Source organism: Desmodus rotundus, chromosome 1 (assembly GCF_022682495.2).
Source record: "Desmodus rotundus isolate HL8 chromosome 1, HLdesRot8A.1, whole genome shotgun sequence".
Taxonomy (NCBI): Eukaryota; Metazoa; Chordata; class Mammalia; order Chiroptera; family Phyllostomidae; genus Desmodus; species Desmodus rotundus.
Genome location: NC_071387.1, coordinates 5,756,781 through 5,775,457, shown reverse-complemented (window position 1 = coordinate 5,775,457; position 18,677 = coordinate 5,756,781). Strand labels below are relative to the sequence as shown.

At 50.9% G+C, this 18,677-nt stretch overlaps 1 protein-coding gene and 1 pseudogene across 7 annotated transcripts in view; one reads left to right on the top strand and one right to left on the bottom strand.

Annotated features, from left to right (window-relative positions):
- The window catches only part of ODF2 (outer dense fiber of sperm tails 2), a 29,062-nt gene extending 13,146 nt beyond the window's left edge, over positions 1-15,916 (top strand). For 6 of the 7 annotated variants that reach the window (XM_024562242.3, XM_024562241.3, XM_045196763.2 and 3 more), the window contains 13 exons: positions 1,335-1,406; positions 2,870-2,941; positions 3,063-3,179; positions 3,827-4,012; positions 4,488-4,597; positions 6,370-6,505; positions 9,472-9,582; positions 9,747-9,851; positions 10,855-11,013; positions 12,325-12,425; positions 13,861-14,023; positions 14,442-14,567; positions 15,016-15,916. In XM_024562242.3, the coding sequence (XP_024418010.3) occupies positions 1,335-1,406; positions 2,870-2,941; positions 3,063-3,179; positions 3,827-4,012; positions 4,488-4,597; positions 6,370-6,505; positions 9,472-9,582; positions 9,747-9,851; positions 10,855-11,013; positions 12,325-12,425; positions 13,861-14,023; positions 14,442-14,567; positions 15,016-15,204 (1,647 nt within the window). In that variant the 3' untranslated portion in view covers positions 15,205-15,916. Of the gene's footprint in view, positions 1-1,334; positions 1,407-2,869; positions 2,942-3,062; positions 3,180-3,826; positions 4,013-4,487; positions 4,598-6,369; positions 6,506-9,471; positions 9,583-9,746; positions 9,852-10,854; positions 11,184-12,324; positions 12,426-13,860; positions 14,024-14,441; positions 14,568-15,015 lie in introns of those variants that run through there. The other variant, XM_024562247.3, reaches the window with a different exon arrangement.
- A 471-nt stretch (positions 15,917-16,387) lies between these two features.
- LOC112306607 (large ribosomal subunit protein uL11-like) lies at positions 16,388-17,043 on the bottom strand (annotated as a pseudogene).
- Between the last annotated feature and the right edge of the window lie 1,634 nt (positions 17,044-18,677).

The following is an 18,677-nucleotide window of genomic DNA, read 5'->3' as shown; positions in this document are numbered from 1 at the left end:
GATGTGCCTGTTTTTGTTTTTGTTGTTGTTTTTTAATTTTAATTTTTTAATGTTTTAAATTCTTTATTTAATTGTATTTTTTCCATTACAAGAAGAGTCACTCTGAGAATAACCACGAGTGGTGTTACTCTGAGCACTCGTGAGCGCTGTCCTGGTGGGCTTGAGAGTTTCTGGAACGTACTTCTATGAATTTTACTGTTTATAGTGAAATTACGCTCTTAAAATTGTAACAGCTGTTTTATTTCTAGCTCAGTGTTTTTGGGTGGGTGATTTGTACCTCTCTGATTTGTGGCGGCTGAAACACCCTGCAGAAAGCCCCCTCTTGGTGTCAGCCCTAAGGAGACCCTTTGGACATGCCCAGCGATGCCTATTGCAGTTACAAAGCCTGGGCCGAACCTTATTGCCCAGAGGTTAGGAGGAAAGCTTGGAAGGGCAGTGATGTGTTAGAGACGGGAAGCAGATGAGCAGTGGCTGGGAGAGGCGGAGAGTGCAGGCTGCTTGCATGACAGGTGCAGGGGTACCTTTTGGGGTGATGAAAATGTGCCGTAACTGATAGTCGTGAGGGTTGCACGGTATTGTAAACGTACTATAGGCTACAGGATTTTCCACTTAATAGTTAAAATGGCAAAGTTTATGTTATAAATATTTTACCATAACTTAAAAAAACTAGTGGTGAAAGGTGCCCAAAACAGTTGAATTGATTTTGAATGGGCGACTTACGTGGTATCTGGATTTATGTCTCAGTAGAAGTATCTTTTAAAAAGTGAAGTTGCAGCACAAAAATATAGTATGAAAGCATTTTGGTAAAATTACACAAGTCCCTTTCTACCCCCAAAAGATACTATTTCTTTTCTTTTCTTTTTTTTTTTTTAAGATTTTATTTACTTATTTTTAGAGAGAGGGGAAGGGAGGGAGAAAGACAGGAAGAGAAACATCAATGTGTGGTTGCCTCTCTTGCGCCCCCAACTGGGGACCTGGCCTGCAACCCAGGCATGTGCCCTGACTGGGAATTGAACTGGTGACCCTTTGGTTCTCAGGCCAGCACTCAATCCACTGACCCACACCAGCCTGGCAAGATACTATTTCTCCACGTGTCGCTCCATATAAATGCATGGAGGGAGAATAGGTGGGACAGTCACCAAGCTAATAACAGTAAAATCAGGCTGAAGGAGGCTTTAGCTTTATCAGCGTTCACTAAGTATTTTATAATGAGAATGTAATTTTTTAATTTCATAATTAGAGGATTAATTTTGGAAGAGGAGAAGAATCGATAGGCTGTAGCCTCCTGGGTTTATCACTTAATGATTTGACTTTCCCCTTGCCTTCCCTGGAAGGATTCTGGCAGGATGATGGAGCAACAGGGAGCCCTTCTGAAACGGCTGGCAGAGGCAGACTCCGAGAAAGCGGTACGTGGGGTGCCCCTGCCTGCTCCTGTGGGTCACCTCAAGAAAGCCACAGGTGCTGAATGAAGGCAGGAGGGCTGCACACGCGCTCAGACATTCCTCTGGGTCTTAGTTTCATGATCTGTAAAATGGGCTGATGTCCCCTGTCCTACCTGCTCTACTGGGCTCATCTAGTCGATCAGTGGAGAGCTTGCGCCACCAAGCTGTGCATCAGCCTGAGGGACGGTGATGAGGATGATGGATTTACAAATCACCGTCTGTCACCTGAATTTCCCTATTTCTATTATGGATTAAAAGCCATCAAAAGGTAAAGACTTTTGACTCAACACTTCCAATTCTAGGAATGCCTCCCAAGGCAGCATGTTCCAAAGTCTACTCCATGGAACCCTAAGTTCCTCAAGATGTTAATGGGTGCAAACAGAAAAGGGAGGAGTGGTCCACGGCCAGATGAATTTGGGAGACTGCTGGCTGGCCTGAACACTCGGTCCAACATGTGTCTTAACCCCAGGACCCCTCGCGCCTTTGGTGCGTTAGTGCCCGGCGTGCTTCCCAGGGTTTGGCCCTCGGCCCTCAGGGCCGCGCTGCACATCTCTGTGTGAACTTCAGCTATAGTGGACGTGATGCGTAACCCTGCATGCCCAGCCCAGGGGGCCTCAGCACCCGGAAGCACGACGCTGCTGTTTCGAATGCTGTGGAAGATTTAATCACAAATGTGGCCAATGTGGGGATGTAGGTTACAGGAGAAAACAAACATATGTCTTCTTACTGTTGTCTGTGGGTTGGGGATTGTGGGGGTTCTTTAGCATATTTTTGTGTTTTTCAGTGTTTTCCACAATTAACGTTATTTTATGTTTTTTTATTTGTTATTTTATTTTACATTGTTGTGTGAGATTACCCCTCACATGACCCCTACCAGGGACCTGGCCCACAAGCCAGGCATGTGCCCTGACTGGGAATTGAACTGGCGAACTTTTGGTTCCTAGGCCAGCACTCCTTCCACTGAGCCACACCAGCCAGGGTGAAATTACCTTATTTTATTTTCTTTAAATTAAAAAATATATATATTTTATTTATTTTTAGAGAGAGGGGAAGGAAGGGAGAAAGAGAGAAACATCAGTGTGTGGTAGCCTCTTGTGCAGCCCCTACTGGAGACCTGGCTGGCAACCCAGGCATGTGCCCTGACTAGGAATTGAACCTGTGATCCTTTGGTTTGCAGGCTGGCGCTCAATCCACTGAGCCACACCAGCCAGGGTACCTTATTTTAAATTGCAAAGTAAATACGTGTTTATTGTCTTAAATATTTAATTCAGATGTTGGGTGCTTCCCGCCAGGGTCTCTGAGACACGAGCAAATGCATTTGGCACCTTGGGCGCTGGTGAGCAGGTGCTCACAGGAGGGCCTCTCCTTTCTGGGCTGGACTTCCTAGCCTCTCCCAAGGAGCTCATGACGGTGTGTGTTCTCTGCAGCGGCTGCTGTTACTGCTGCAAGATAAGGACAAGGAGTTGGAAGAGCTCCTCCAGGAAATACAGTGTGAGAAGGTACCGTCCCCAGCAGTTGCTCCTCCTTATGGGCTGGTAGAGCTCCGAGGGTGGAATGCACTCTGGAGTTGGAGACCTGGGTTCGAGTTCTGGCTCTGTCACTTTCTCCATCTCCCTGAAGGCTCAAGCAAAGACCGCATCCGAGCTCTCTAAGTCCATGGAGACCATGCGTGGGCATTTGCAGGCACAGCTTCGGTGCAAAGAGGCAGAGAACAGTCGCCTGTGCATGCAGATCAAGGTACCTGCTGGCCCCATGGGTGAGGAAGGTGGGGGCAGGGGCCTGCAGTCCATGGGTGGTGGCCTGGCCAAGGCTGTCACACTCAGGAAGGCTTTGCCCAGAAGGATTGTGGGCAGCTGCTGCCAAAGCACTTGTGCTTCAGAGAGACTCTGGGACACTGGCGAGATGGGCCCGGGGGTCTTGGGTGTCCTTCCCAGCAGTAGGTGGGCTGGGTTTCATGGCCCTGAGCCCGTCACTTTGTCCCTTAGGCCCTCTGTTCTCCTAAAGACCCATGGGGAGGAGGGACGGTCTCAAATGCTAATTGTATCTGTGAGCCAAGGACCCTCTAAAGTCACAGTTCTGCTGAGTGACAGGGATATAACAGGAGAGTTCTCACATGAAGACCCAATGGGTTCAGTGACCCAGGGAGGTGCTGTCAAGAGCTTGGGAAGGGCCCGTGTCTCCGGTCTGTGTTTGGGGAGCCCCAACCCCCCCCCAGTTTATGACCTGTTCTTTCTCCCTCTCCCTGATCCCCTCTCTGCACTGGTCCCCTTTTCTCCCTCTCTCCCCTTGACTCTCTGCCTTGCCTGTCCCTGGCCTTTCTTGCTTTCTTGTCTCCCTTGCCCCATCCTCCTCCCCCAATCTGCCCCCTGGCTCCCCACGCCCAGAACCTGGAGCGCAGTGGGAACCAGCACAAGGCGGAAGTGGAGGCCATCATGGAGCAGCTGAAGGAACTGAAGCAAAAGGGAGACCGAGACAAAGAGTCCTTAAAAAAGGCCATCCGAGCCCAGAAGGAACGAGCCGAGAAGAGCGAGGAGTACGCCGAGCAGCTGCACGTGCAACTTGCTGACAAGGTAGCAGCCTTGCCTGAGGCGGGCCTCTCCAAGGTGGGCTGGGGTGGGTGGGTAGGTGGGTAGCAGATGCGTGGCTGAATGCAGGTGGACTGGGTGGCAGAGGTAGAGAATCTGGATACAGGTGGCCGGGTGGGTGCGTGGAGGAGCTGGTAGGATGGATAGCTGGGGCGGGGGCGGTAGTGGCAGGATGAAATGGGTGAGGGGTGATAATGGGGCTGGCTGGCTGGCTGGAGATGACCGGAGGGTTAGGACAGTTTGGCCACATCAGTATTGCAGGCAGGAGTGACGGTTAAGGAAGGGTGTGCAAATGGTGCATGTGATCACTAGGGATCTAGAAGCAGCCCTGGCCTCCCACTGCCACTCTCGGCCCTCTCTTAGAGGGACTGCCGGGCTGAGGGTTAGGGGTCACCCAGGGCAACCCAACAGCCTCAGCACTGACACCAGGCTGACGGGCCCTGTGGTCCCGTGTTCCCAGGATCTTTATGTTGCTGAAGCTTTATCCACTCTGGAATCATGGAGGAGCCGCTACAACCAAGTTGTGAAAGACAAGGGGGACCTCGAGCTGGAAATTATTGTCCTGAACGAGTATGTCTGTTAGGAGGGGGAGCGCGGGCCCATGGAGGGGGGTGGGTACGCAGGAGGAAAGAGCCTGGTGGCCTGAGGCAGGTCACACCTCTCACATGGCTGCCATTTGGTTCCTGGTCAAGGGCTGCCCTGCGCTGCAATGTGGGCAGCCCTGAGGTGGGCTTTCTGGTTGGAACCCAAGTCCTGGCTCCAGCCCCGGTCCCTGGGTCCCCACCCCCAGCAGTTCTGTGGAGGGAGGGGCTGGGCTTCTCCAGTCACAGAGGCCGGGCCTGACTCCAGCTCCTGTGCCCGACCTGGGTCCTGATCTGCACAGCACAGGACACGGGCACAGGAGCACCGGTCACCTCATGCCTGTCCTTGGGGACCGGATGGCCCGTAACCCCTGTAGCTCTCTCTGCTGTTTGCCAGCCAGTCAGTAGGTCAGAGGTATGGCCTGGGAGTAGAGGACAAAAGTAGCCTCACTGAGTGCTCTGCAGTGACCTTTCAGACATTCTCAGTGTCAGCGGTGCGCGTGTGTTCGCTCGTGTAAAAATACTTGCTGAGCACCTGCTACACCCCAGGCTCGGAGCGGCCCCGAGGGCCACAGCTGTTAAAAAAACGCATCCTCTGCTTTCATGGAGGTAACATTGAGCCCAAAGGGCGGGGCTGGGGCTACAGAGACCTGGACTCCCTGGGCCAAGGACCGGTCACAGGGGACTGCCTCCGTCTCCAGGTCAGGCAGGTCTTCCCAGAGGAAATGTCTTTCGCTGTGTTCAACTCAATGTAGCAAACAGTGTCCTGAGAGCCTGCTGTGTGCCGGGCCCCGTGCCCAGTGCAACTCTCGGCAGTCACAGTCTGTCTCATGGGAGAAAACAGATGATTAAGATAGAAGGGATGTATGATGCAGATGAGAGGGGTCAGGGGAGAGATACTCTGAGGAAGGAAGCCTGAACTGGGGTGTTACGGGTGAGTAGGAGTTCTCCAGCTAAAACAACGCAGTATGTTTGCTTGGGCTAGTCAGCACTCGGGAGTGTTTGCCGACTGAACTGGGCTTGATCGGCACTGAGAACACACACCGTGGAAAGGTTCTGTACTGGGTCTGTGGTCAAGGTAGACGGGGGGCATCTATGAGTGCCAGTGCTCCCCTGAGGCTGTGGGCCTCTACTCCTGCAGTGATTTCCCTGCCACGTGACTGGGCGGGGAGGGGCACCAGGGCAGGTGGGCAGCCTGCTGCTGAATCAGCTCCTTTCCCTCTGTTTCATTTATATTCTTTGCAATGGCCGCCTGAGCTGGGTGAGCACTCACACATGTGAACAAGCCGATCACGACACCTGCCCTTCCCTGGGAGACGCAGAGCCCCAGTGTGATATGTCCCCGAGGGAGAGGGATGCATGGGCCATGGTGTCCCTCTCCACCCAGCCTGGAGTTCTGTCCTAACTTCAAGACCTGATTGGCTGAGAGACCCAGGGGGTTCTGTGGGGAGCTGGGAGGTGGTCCGAGTCTCTAGTCCTTGTCTTCAGGAAGTGTCTCGGCCTCGTGGGAGGAGAAGGCCCGTAGAGGGAGACAAGTCTCAAAGGTTATTATCAGAGGCAGGATACGTGGGAATGCCGCAAGCAGCAATGGCAGGACAGCACAGGGGCCTCTCAGGGTGGAGGCTGGGGGGCAGGCAGGCGGCCATGAGGTGGGACATGGCCTGGGGAGGAGTACTCAACCCCACTCCCCACAAAGACCTGGGCTCCTTGGAACCTGTGTAATTGATTCTCCCTGTCTGCTTTCACTTTGTCGCCTTCCAGCCGAGTGACAGATCTCGTAAACCAACAGCAAACCTTGGAGGAGAAGATGCGGGAAGACCGGGACAGCCTGGTGGAGAGACTACACCGGCAGACCGCCGAGTATTCCGCATTCAAACTAGAGAATGAGAGGCTAAAGGTCTGTAGGGAGAGCCGGGGCTGGGACAGGTGGGGGGACTGCAAAGGGGCTGGTGGCTGGGCCCCAGCAATGACTGTGAGGGTCTTCAGAGGGCCTGGAGGGAGCAGCGTGATTAAGAAGCTCTGGAGTCTAGAAGGCCTGGATTCAAGTCCTACCCCTGCCCCTCACCAGCTACAGGACTGGGGTGAGACCTCTCCCCCTTTGTTGCTACGGTTTCCGTAGTGAGAGGAAATGAGGCCCTGGTGAGACTGGCGATGACCGTGAAATGCCTAATGTGACACACTGTCCTGTGTCCGTGAGCTACACCTTACACCTGACTTGGAGGTTAACCTTGACTCTCCCAGGGCACCAGGGCAGGTGGGCAGCCTGCTGCTGAATCAGCTCCTTTCCCTCTGTTTCATTTACATTCTTTGCAATGGCCGCCTGAGCTGGGTGAGCGCTCACACATGAATTAATCTCCCCAAACCGTGGTTATTATCTCTACTTCATAGAATGAGGAACCTCAGGCTTAGAGAAAGGTCAAGTTTCTTGCCAAGATTTTGCCCCTGGAAGTTTTGGGGTGTAGGGATTTGGACCTGAGTCCAAGTCGGGAGCTGTAGCTCTTAACCACTCGCTGTACACCCTCCTAGTACGCTAGGGGCGAGAGGCACCTGGACAGAGGTTTATATTTCAGAGCCAGGTTTGATCTTGGTTTTCAATTAATCTGGCAGTAACATCTAGGGGTGTTTTGGGGTTGTTTTTTGTGGTTTTTTTGTATTTCTTAATTGTTTATTTATCAAGAGAAACTATTCCTTAGCCCAAATATTCATGTTTCATAGTTTAGGAAAACAGGTCAGTGACAAACTTCCATGGAATTCACCCCAAAGAAATTCTCTGCTTCAAAGGTCACATTGCCCTCTGAGAGATGGCAGCCTTCCTCATCTCCCCAAAACCTTTCCTGAGACCCTAATGTGTGTAGAAATCTGCATATGCCTGCTTTCTGGGTTCAGCCACACCAAACTACGGGAAGCCGCGGCCCCCAGGGCACAGGATGGCTCCAACAGTATGAAACCGCAGGCGCTCGGCCGGAAGGCCACGCAGCCAAGGTTCTGCCAGCACTGGAAGGCGTGGTAGTTGTGCTCTCCTCGGCACCAGCGTCCCTGCCGATGCAGAAATGGACGGCTAGGTTTCTCTCTCTTACTGAACTTTGTGCCTAGCTTTTACTCGGTGGTGTGTTTGTGGGAGTTACCCACGTGGAGTGCAGCACGCACTCATTCTCAGTGCTGTGCCGCGTGACTACGGACACATGTCCCTCTGGGGCTGGGCATTTGGGCTGTAGAACATTTTTTTTTTTTTTTTAAGATTTTATTTATTTACTTTCAGAGAGGGGGAAGGGAGGGAGAAAGAGATAGAGGGACACCAAAGTGTGAGAGATACATTGATCGGTTGCCTCTCACACGCCCCCTACTGGGGACCCGGCCGCACCCCAGGCATGTGCCCTGACGGGGAATGGAACTGGTGGGCCTTTTGGTACGCAGGCCGGTGCTCCATCCACTGAGCCACACCAGCCAGGGCTGGGTTGCAGAACATCTTTGTACATCTTTTGGTGTGTCTGTTTGTTGCATTTGTATAGGCTTTATTCCTTGAGGCAGAATTGCCAGGTCACCTGGTGGTGTGCACAAGTTTGGCTTTGGTGGATGATACCGTACAATCAAGGAGTTGTCCAGATTTACACCCCCATCAGGGGTGCTTGAGAGTTACAGTTGCTGCCTGTGTCCTCGCCCACACTTGGCACTGTCAGTCTTTTTCATTTTAGCCACTCTGCTGGGAGTGTGATGGTGTCTCCCTCGATGCAAATGACAGCTGGCCACCACGTCAGACAGTTGTCTGGGTTAGTTACGGGATGAAATGTGTCTTGTCTAGGGTAGCACAGTGTGGCTGTGCCGTGAAGTGTGCAGAAGTGTTTTTTCTTAGATACTGTAATTACGAAGGTAAAATCTGCTCATAGTAAAACTTTAAACCATTACAGGAATGTGATACTGAAGTGAGAGGTCTCTGTTAACTGTGGGTGTGTATTTTTCCGGTCCCCTCCCCATGCCGACACGTGTATGTAAACACATACACCCCATTCATTCATTATTATTCTGCAGCTTGCTTTCCTCACTCAGCAATATTTCGTGAATGTTTTTAGGTCGGTGTTTTTTTTTGAAGCTATATCTCTTATAAATGAATACTTATTGTTTTATTGTTTTGAGATAACATGGTTTATTTTGTCCCACCTGCCAAGGTGAGCATTTGGATGCTAGGAGGACATTTATTGACCTCAGAAGTAGTTTATAACATAATTGTTGGTAAAGCATGTTGCACAGCAATAAGTATGGTATCATCCCATTCTTGCTGAAGAACAAAACCGCTCCGCACCTGTTAGTATGTAGCCATAAACTAAGGTATCATGCATCCTGATTCATTTTCGTTGGTCTTTTTTTTTTCTTAAAGAGTTTGTTTATTTACTTTTATTTATGTTTTTAAATACTTTATTTATTTATTTTTAGAGAGAGGGTAAGGGAAGGAGAAAGAGAGGGAGAGGAACATCAATGTGTGGTTGCCTCTTGTGTGCCCCCCACTGGGGACCCAGCCTAGTACCCTGGCTGGGAATCGAACTGGCAACCTTTCAGTTCGCAGGCCGGCACGCAATCCTCTGAGCTACACCAGCCAGGGCCTTTTTTTTTTTTAATCTCCATTTTCTTTACTGATTATTACTGCTTTTATAAAGAGAACAAGAAAACATGTATCCCTTATTTGTATCTATATTCACCTGAGTTAGTCACGTTAGGAGCCTTGCCCTGGTGCCTCTCTGAGGAAACCAGTGGTGTGGGTTTGAACAGGTGCGGCTTCCCTTTGCTGGCCCCTTGGGGTAGGAACTGAGGGTGGGGTGATGACCTGCTCTGGAACCTTCTTGTTGGTTACTCACGGGCCACCTCCTCTAGGCTAGCTTCGCTCCGATGGAGGACAAACTCAATCAGGCACACCTCGAGGTCCAGCAGCTGAAGGCGTCGGTTAAGAATTACGAAGGGATGATTGACAACTATAAGAGTCAGGTAGGCCCCTGGTACCCCCCACCACCCTCCAGGGCAGCACCTCTCCGCAGGCCGGGAGATGCATAACCATGAGGCCTCTGCTGGGGAAGGGTTGGGTGTGGAAGGTATTTTTCACCAAAACAGTGGCTCTGTCCAAGATGGCCAGATGCTGTGTTGGTCCCTAGGTGATGAAGACCAGATTGGAGGCTGATGAAGTGGCTGCGCAGCTGGAACGCTGTGACAAAGAGAACAAGATGCTAAAAGATGAGATGAACAAAGAGATTGAAGCGGTACTGCTCCCCTTTCACGCTTCCCAACTCTATGTCCCTCGGTCTGTCCCTCTTATGTCCCTCGGTCTGTCCCTCTCGTTTGCCTTTGACCCTCCCTGGTGTGAACAACAAAGATTAACAAGTTTCCTTACTGCCGGGCTGCTCCACTCTGCTGTCTACGTGCTCTCTCTTTTCTTACCTCCTCTCGCTTGTGCTGCTTTATCTCCTTCTACCTCCTGGTTATTTTTTTTTTTTCCTCCAATTTCCTTTTTTAAAAAAAGTCTCCTTCTTGGAGCACCCAGGTGGATTCAAATGCCTAGATACACCATGCCTATTTTGTTCCATTTGGTGTCTTTATTTTGTGCTGTCCAAAAACTGTGCCTCCCTTCCTGTTCCCCAAAGAGCCTTATTCTTCTAGAGATGGCATGACTGTCTAGAAGTGAAGGGAATCATCTTAATAGTAACCTTGGAGACAGCTGGTTCCAGGTTCAGCCACTAACTTGTTGCATAACCTTGGGCAAGTCGCTGACCCTCTCTAGTCTGCAGTCTCCTTGTTAATACGAGGGGGGAACAAAGGCCAGATAGCTCTCACCCTTCCCTCTGACCTGTAGCCTTGTGATTGCCTTTCTAGGGGGTTGGGAGCTAGACTAGATTTAAATCTTCTGCTCTAGCTGAGTGACCTTGGGTAATTGAGCCTTTGATCCTCAGTGTCCTTCTGTGGGGAAACAGCACTTACTTTGCAGGTCTTTGTATGAATTAAATGAGTTATTCAGAGAGCCCTTAGCACAAAGCCTGGGGCCTGGCGGTGTCATTGGATGATGACTGCAGGGCATTAGTCCGATGACCATCCGAGTGTTCCCCAGAGAATAGCTTCCTGCCCTCAGTGGCCTGCCGGAGACCTGTGGATCTTGCAGGATCCTCTTCTGGGGACTGAGGGCAGCCCTGCCCTAACCCCAAAGCACCCTGCCTAGCCCCTTCAGCAGCTGGGCCCTTCTCAATGTGGGCTTTTCCTCCCCCACTCCAGGCACGGAGGCAGTTCCAGTCCCAGCTGGCTGACCTGCAGCAGCTGCCTGACATCCTCAAGATCACGGAGGCTAAGCTGGCAGAGTGCCAAGATCAGCTGCAGGGCTACGAGAGGAAGAACATCGACCTCACAGCCATCATATCAGATCTGCGCAGCCGGGTAAGGGACTGGCAGAAAGGGTCCCATGAACTGGTCCGAGGAGGGGGCCGCTTACCAAGATGAGCTACACGCCCCACCCTGAGGGAGGACTGCTTCCTTTTTCTTGGCTGCCGGCTCTGAAAGGAATGAGCTATCATCAGTGCTGTGAAATAAAAGTCTGGTGTGCCAAATGCCTCGTGTTTGCACAGAGTGATTGTAGTTATAGGAGCCGTCACTCATCACAGTTGCTGGGCCCTCCTGCTGTCACCCCTCCCCGCAGTGCTCCAGGTCTCCGTCCGCTCCCCCTTCCTGCTCCCCTGCAGCCCTCAGCCATGCAGCCACAGGCACCAGGCCATGGGTGCTCTTTCCTCCCCCTGTTCTCTTGCTTTAGCTGCCTTCTCTACTCAGCAGATCTATTGCCTGAGAGAGATTCTGTCCTGAGGGAGGGCTCCCTTTCTCCCAGAAGCAGTCTGCCTCTGGGTTACTGGAGCCATGCCTGCGGGGCCTAAGAGAGTATTTGCTTCCCGTGTGCAGAGTGCCCTTGGATAAGGCCCTTCCCCTCTTTGACCTGCTGCCTTGTACTAATATAAAAGTAGCTACCATCTTTGAGCACACGCCCTACACTCCACCATTCTCTCATTTAATTTTCCCAGGAACTTAGGTGTATTATGTTCCCCATTTTACAGAAAGGCATGGAGGGGAGAAGTTACTTCCTGCGGTCACTGGGCTGATACATAATCAACAAGGGTTGGAGCGCAGGCAGCTGTCTGGTTCACAAGCCCACGTGCTCAGTCCTCTGCGTTGTCTTGCCCTCTCTTGAACCTGAGCTTTCTCAGGGCCTTCCAAGCCCAAGTACAGAGGCTTCTGAGTACAGCGTCCCTCTAGGTAACTTCTCAAACTTGCCAGCCTGAAAGAATCAATAGCTTTCCTGTTGCCTCGCCTGCCCTTGTCCCCAGTTAAGGGAAGAATGAAGTCGCCAGTACCAACAAAATAATTGATAAAAAGCTCTCTGGTGTGTCCTGTGGGCCTGCCATCTGCTTCTGCCTCCTTATGTCTGCCCCGGATCCCACTGAGTGGCCTCTCGCGATCAAGAAAGCATCGTCACGGGTCTTCGGGATCAAACCTGGCTTCTGTCGCTGCAGGAAAGCCTGCCATCTTGGGAGCTGGGCCTAACCTGTCCCTGCTCTCTCTCCTGCAGGTTGTGCGTTAAGGCTTGGTTGCCTGCCGCGGGCAGCGTGCCTCCTTCCTGGGTGTGGATCACAGGTCAACGGAGAAGGGAGGGCCGTACCAGGAAGTTCTTTCGTAAACCAGTCTGTGTTCCTGTCATTTTAGATCGAACATCAGGGGGACAAGCTGGAGATGGCGAGAGAGAAACACCAGGCCTCCCAGAAGGAAAATAAACAGCTGAGTCTGAAGGTGGATGAACTGGAGAGGTTAGAGGCACCTGGTCCCATCTCTGTCCTCTTCCTAGGACCTGAGACTTTCAGCCACTTAGCTGCTTTGGGCTTAGTGTGCGGAAGTGTTTGAGGGACTCGAGGCCCTGAAAGGTACTAGGCAGACCTCAGAGGAAAGCTGCTTCCAATGCAGTGGTAAGCACTGTGGGAGAGAGGAAGGTGGTCTCCGGCTAGGGGGAGGCTCCGGAACAGTGTGATCAACATGGACCACCTGGAGACACCACCTGGCGGGCATGCTTCGTCCAAGCGCACCAGCCCACCTGTACGTACGTGGCAGTTGGGGCATCTCTCCATCCTGCTCTGTGCTCCCGAGACCAGTCTGTTACTTATAGACTGTTGGAGGTGGGCAGAGGTGAAGACTCCACCTCCAGGAATCAGAAGCCCTGGCCTCAGGTTCCATTATGTAATCCCTTTGAACCTCTGATCACTAATCTTGAGAAAGGGATCAAGGGAAAATAGTGTAGCTCTTGGGGTTATTGTGAGTCTTCAATGAGATTATCTTCAAAGGGTTTATAGCACATTACCTGGCATGCAAGTGTATAGTACAGTTAGTGTGCAGTTGGGATTACCCCAATTTAAATATGAGAAAACTGAGCTTGGGGAGAGGTTAAGTGACTTGCCCAAGGTTACAAACTTGGTACCTGGCAAACCTACAACTTAACCGCCCCCCACCCGCCCCCACCTGCCACTGTCTTCCTCCAGAACTTCTAGCATCAGGGCTGGGGACTTTGTTGTAGAGCTGAACGGCCTGAGGTCCTAGGAGGCTGTGACTGCTCATGCAGCCCCAGGCAGAAACTTGAACCTGGTGGTTTCCAGGCTTCCACCTCTGCTCTGCTTTGCTGGCCTGCAACCTGCAGCTGGATTCAGCAGGCCTTGTAGAGCTCCTTAAATTGGAACACATTCCAGAAGTGCAGTGGGGACAGTGCTCGCACATCGGGATGGTCACTGCTGCCCGGTGGCTGGTCACATAAGATACTGAGTGGCCCGGCTGAAGCCCCTTTGCTGAAGGAAGCAGCAGTGAACAGAAGAAGTTGAGGGCATGAGCTTTGGTGACAGGCCTGTCAGCTATCCTGACATTGGACTTAATGACTTTGAGGCTGGATTTCTTCACTGTAAAGGGGGATGATAAGGGAATCCACCTTCCCGAGCTGCCCGTTGCTGTATTACGTGGGAGGATGCGTGGTCAGTCTGTCCTTGCTCTTCTGGCTCTTCACACAGCTCTCCAACCAGCTGCTCCAGTTGCAATTCCTTGCCGCCTGGCTGATCAGCAGATTCCTCTGGTTTCTTCCTGTGACTCCTTGGAGATTCCCTGCGTGAGGAGAGGCCTGGTCCAGGGGTGCCTGGCAGCCCCCTGGCGGGGCGGACCAGGATAACTGTGGGGATGAGCAGGGTCTGACTGTGTGCTTTCACCTAGGAAACTGGAGGCGACCAGCGCCCAGAATATCGAGTTCCTACAGGTGATTGCCAAGAGGGAGGAGGCAATCCACCAGTCCCAGCTGCGGCTGGAGGAGAAAACCCGAGAATGTGGTGCCCTGGCAAGACAGTTGGAGAGCGCCATTGAAGACGCTAGGAGGCAGGTCAGTCTCAGTTCCATTACTCACTAGCTCTGTGAGCTTGGACAAATCACCTAACCTCTGTGAGCCTAGATTCCCGTCTGAAAAATGGGCATGGAGTAGCCCCTGCCTCGTGAGTTCCCCATAAGGACCAAATGGGCAAAGGGCTTGGCACTTGACTCATGAATGTTCATTTAATTGTTGCCTGCGTGGGACTCGGGCAGGTCTGCCACGGCTTAGGCGATGGCTCGTGGGGCGTTGGGAAGGGGCAGGTAAAGATGGTTGTGGAGGTCGTCCCCACAGGTAGCACCCACTCTCGGGCTCCGAAGAGCTCTCCATGGTGACGTGCAGGTGTGGTCCTTGACAGTGGCAGTGGCCCAGCCTTCCTGCCAGGTGTTCACCCTGTCAGGTAGGCACCTCCACCCCTGTTCCTTCTGGGTAGGTGGAACAAACCAAGGAGCACGCAGCTTCCAAGGAACGAGCAGCCCAGAACAAAATCCTGGACCTTGAGACGCAGCTGAGCAGGACCAAAACGGAACTCAGCCAGCTGCGGCGGAGCCGTGAGGATGTGAGTCGGGCTGGAGGGCAGGTGCAGGAGGGAGGGCCTGGGTTGAGATGTTGGCTTCCCAGGGCCTGCGGGGCAGGGTGATTTGCTGTTTTATGAACATGACATGATTTAACTTTTCTCTAATCATTTTCTCATCCCAGAAGGGTATCCCAGGCAGATCCTTTTTATTATTATTGGCTTTGTTAAGAAAGGTATCATTCACATGCCATGACATTCACTCATTTAAATTGTACAATTCGGTGATTTTAGTATATTCAGAGAGTTGTACAGTCATCATCTTGGTCTTAGCTTAGGATATTGTCAGAAGGAGCCCCTGTGTCCATTGGCAGGCACTCCCCATTCCCCTCCCTGTCAGCCCCTGGCAGTCACTAATAAAGTCTCTGTGTCGCCGTGGCCTTGTTATTCTGGACCTGTCACACACTTGGCCCACGCTTGTTTCTCCTCTTAGGCTGACCGCCGCTACCAGAGCCGGCTGCAGGACCTGAAAGACCGCCTGGAGCAGTCGGAGAGCACCAACCGCAGCATGCAGAACTACGTCCAGTTCCTCAAGTCGTCCTACGCCAACGTGTTCGGGGACAGCCCTTACGCTACCTACCTGACCAGCTCTCCCATCCGCTCCAGGTCTCCTCCTGCCTGAGGCCGCCCGGCTTGTGCCAGGAGCCTGGACCGAGGCCGTGGGAACTGAATAGTCACCAAGCCATACCCAGAAAGCCTGTTGGCTTTCCTGTCTCTTCCAGTGCTGAAGTGTGTTCAGGATCTTGTCCTTAGCCACTGGCTCCATGACAGTCCCTAAAGCAGGAGGGATGAAGAAGCAGGAACCACTTAGTCCCTCCTGTCCGCTAGAGGTGCCCGATGGAAGTTTTCAGTTTCCTTGCCAGGCCTCAGTCCTAAATCCACTGCTATGAGGGAACCAGATTTCAACTCACCATAGTTTTGCATATTCCTTTCCAGACAGGATGTTTGGACTGGACTGGACTTTTCCCTCCAATCCCGTGATAGCCCTCTTTCTAGAAATATCTTAAGTATTCTGGGACCTGAACCAGCAGGAACTGTAGAGGTCCTTGCCACCTGTCCTGGGCTCTGAGCACGTTCACTTGCTCTTTTCCTTATTCCGTGGGTGCTGTGTTTTCCCCGAGCCCAAGGGCAACCTCTCACACCCGAGTTTCCCTGAGGCCCCTTGCTCCCACACACTTCACAGTAGACACGCAAGGGCTCGCGTGCAGCTGGCCTTGCAAAAGTGTAATCCCAAGATCATTGATTTTTGTTTCTCTTTGCCAGGTTTGTATCTGAGGAATGCATTTATCTTTGAAATATTTGTGTTGTTTTACAAAAAGCTTTTATAGTCAATATGTAAGACTCCATGGATGATTTTCTTTACCCACCCCCACCCCCTTCTAAAAATGATTAAGTAAAATGCTGCGAGGGAGCCAGCCAATATTTTTAAAGTGCTTGGTGCACAGAACATGAGGTTTTTGTTTTCATTTCAGCCCAGTTTCTCCTTTGTGGGTGTTCCGTGAAATGACGGGGGGCGTTGCTCATTGTTGGGGGGAAGATCGCTTTAGCTGGTAGGAAGAAGATACATGTATACATTACTGTTTTTAAAATGTTAATTGGTTTGCGCATGATGTATTGGCTATTTTTGTTCTCTTCACATTTTCTTGTATTTAAAAGAAATAACAAGAAACAAATTTTTTTCCCATTGGTTGTCAGATGAACTTTAATTGAAGTATGTTCCTTTTTCTTTTAATAAGGCTTTTTTTTTTTTTTTTTTAAGATTTTACTTATTTATTCTCGGAGAGAGGGGAATAGAGGGAGAGAAACATTAATGTGTGGTTGCGTCTCACATGGCCCCCACTGGGGACCTCGCCTGCAACCCAGGCATGTGCCCTGACTGGGAATCGAACTGGTGACCCTTTGGTTCGCAGCCTGCGCTCAGACCACTGAGCTCTTTACCAGCCAGGGCTCTTTTGTAGTAGTTCTTAACTAAGCCGGGCACTCCACTGCACCACTGTGGATGTCATCTATGATGTCCTGAGGGTGACGGCCATCGACACTGCAGCCCACGGACTGGGCCATCCCCAGGATCTCTTTAATGGTTCTAGAGAGTTCTCTGGCTGAAGATCAGTGCTGCATCTGTCAGGCAATGTTGGCAATTTCATCAAAAGTGCTATTTCCACTGTGCTTAATGTTTTTTTGTCAGTTGATTTTTTTCCCCTCTTCTTTCTGTCTCATGGTGGTTCTCCGAGGGCTTTGAGGACCAGGGCAGAGGCAGGAGGCACTACCCCTATCTGGGCCTGTCTGTCCTGAATGGTCAGTTCCACTGTAACCCTCAGACCCTTCCAGTCCCTGGTTGCTTTGGTGATACCAGACCCAGGGGACAGTTATTGGGGGCCAGGGCAAACGTAGCACCAACATCCCCGCTGGTGCATCTCAGGAATATGACTTTAATCTCATTGGGGTTGAACTTTGCCTGCATGGCGGCGGCGGCTGGTGTTGGATGAACCTGGATTCAGGACGACCGAAGAAAGTTGCCGCTAAGCCTCCTCCAAGCAGAAAGCCAAAAGCAACAAATTCTTTATGGAGAGAACAAATTTGGAACTATGCTGAACCCTAACCTTTTCATTCTAGCTGGTATTGGCCTTGTGGGTGATCCAGTCTTGTCCTCTCTCAGCCACTCCCACCCAAGTCCAAAACTCCAGAGGACTCCCCTATGTCCTCAAGGGCAGTGGGCTCCACACAGGCATCTGAATTTCATGACCAGATTACTCCCCCCAACCCAATTTTGGTGACAATTGTAGTTCCCAGCTATTAATTTTGTCAAAGTTCTGAAAAAACAACACAAGCTACCACGGCCACAAAGCCAAGCCTATTTTCATACCCTTAACACAAATGGACTTGAATTTAACAATATATGAAAGATTGTCCCAAGAAAGGACAGTTGGCAAACTTACACCAATGTGCGTACATATTTATATAACTCATTCCTAACTCAGCAAGCCAAGGAACACCTCCATGCGGGGCGCTGCACTTACAGCGCTGGTGTGGTCTCAAACCCCTCGGTAAGAGTCCATTGCTGGGACTCTCAACACTTTTATTTTGTCCAGAGAGTTTATAAAAAACCCAAAATAATGAAAAATGTTTATATTGCTTCAAACTCCAGAGACAAGCCTTTCTACCACAAAGCAGGCAAAAGGAGCCAAGCCCTGGCCCAGTAGGTCAGTCAGAGGGTTGTCCCCATACACCAAAGTTGTGGGTTCGATCGCAGGTCAGGGCACGCACAAGAATCAACCAATGATCGCATAAATATTGAGTAAGTGGAACAAATAGACGTTTTTCTCTCTAATTTTTTTTTTTTTTAATTTGGAAAAGTCAGAGTCCTAACTCAAGCGGACTCTGGGTGATAGTGAACTGCATTTAATTTTTTGTGCTATAATTCACATACCATAAAATTTACCTTTTTAGAGTGTAGAAATGTAGTGTTTTAAAAATATATTCACCAAGTTGTGCTCATTTTACATTTTCATCAACCCCAAAAGAAACTTATTCTTTAGCAGCCACTCTCCATTCCCCTGGCCCCAGCCCCGCCACAACCACTAATAAAATCTAAATGTCTCCATGCCTTTGTCACTCTGGACATGCCACATAAATGGAATCATACAATGTATAACTTTTTGTGACTGGCTTCTTTCGCTTAGCATGTTTTCAAGGTTCATCCCTGTTGTCACCCGTATTTCTACTTTGTTTTCATGACACGCCGTCTTTTATTTACCCATCAGTTGATATACATCCGGGTTTCCACTTTTTGGCTATTCTTAGCAATGCTGCTAGGGACATTCGACAAGATTTTAGGCGGACGCATATTTAATCTTTCTTGGGTGTACGCGAATACCAAGGAGAATCGCTGGGTCAAACGGTAACAAACATTTTTAAAGAACTGCCAGACTGTCAACCACAGCAGCTGCCCCCCTTTAGGGTCCCACCAACGGTATGGGGCTGGTCCCAATTCTTTACAATCACATCAGTGCTACATAATCCGCTTTCTGCAACGAGGCGGATCCAGGCTTCAGAAGAACGCCGCAGTCTGAAGCTCTCCGCAGGGCCCCACCATCG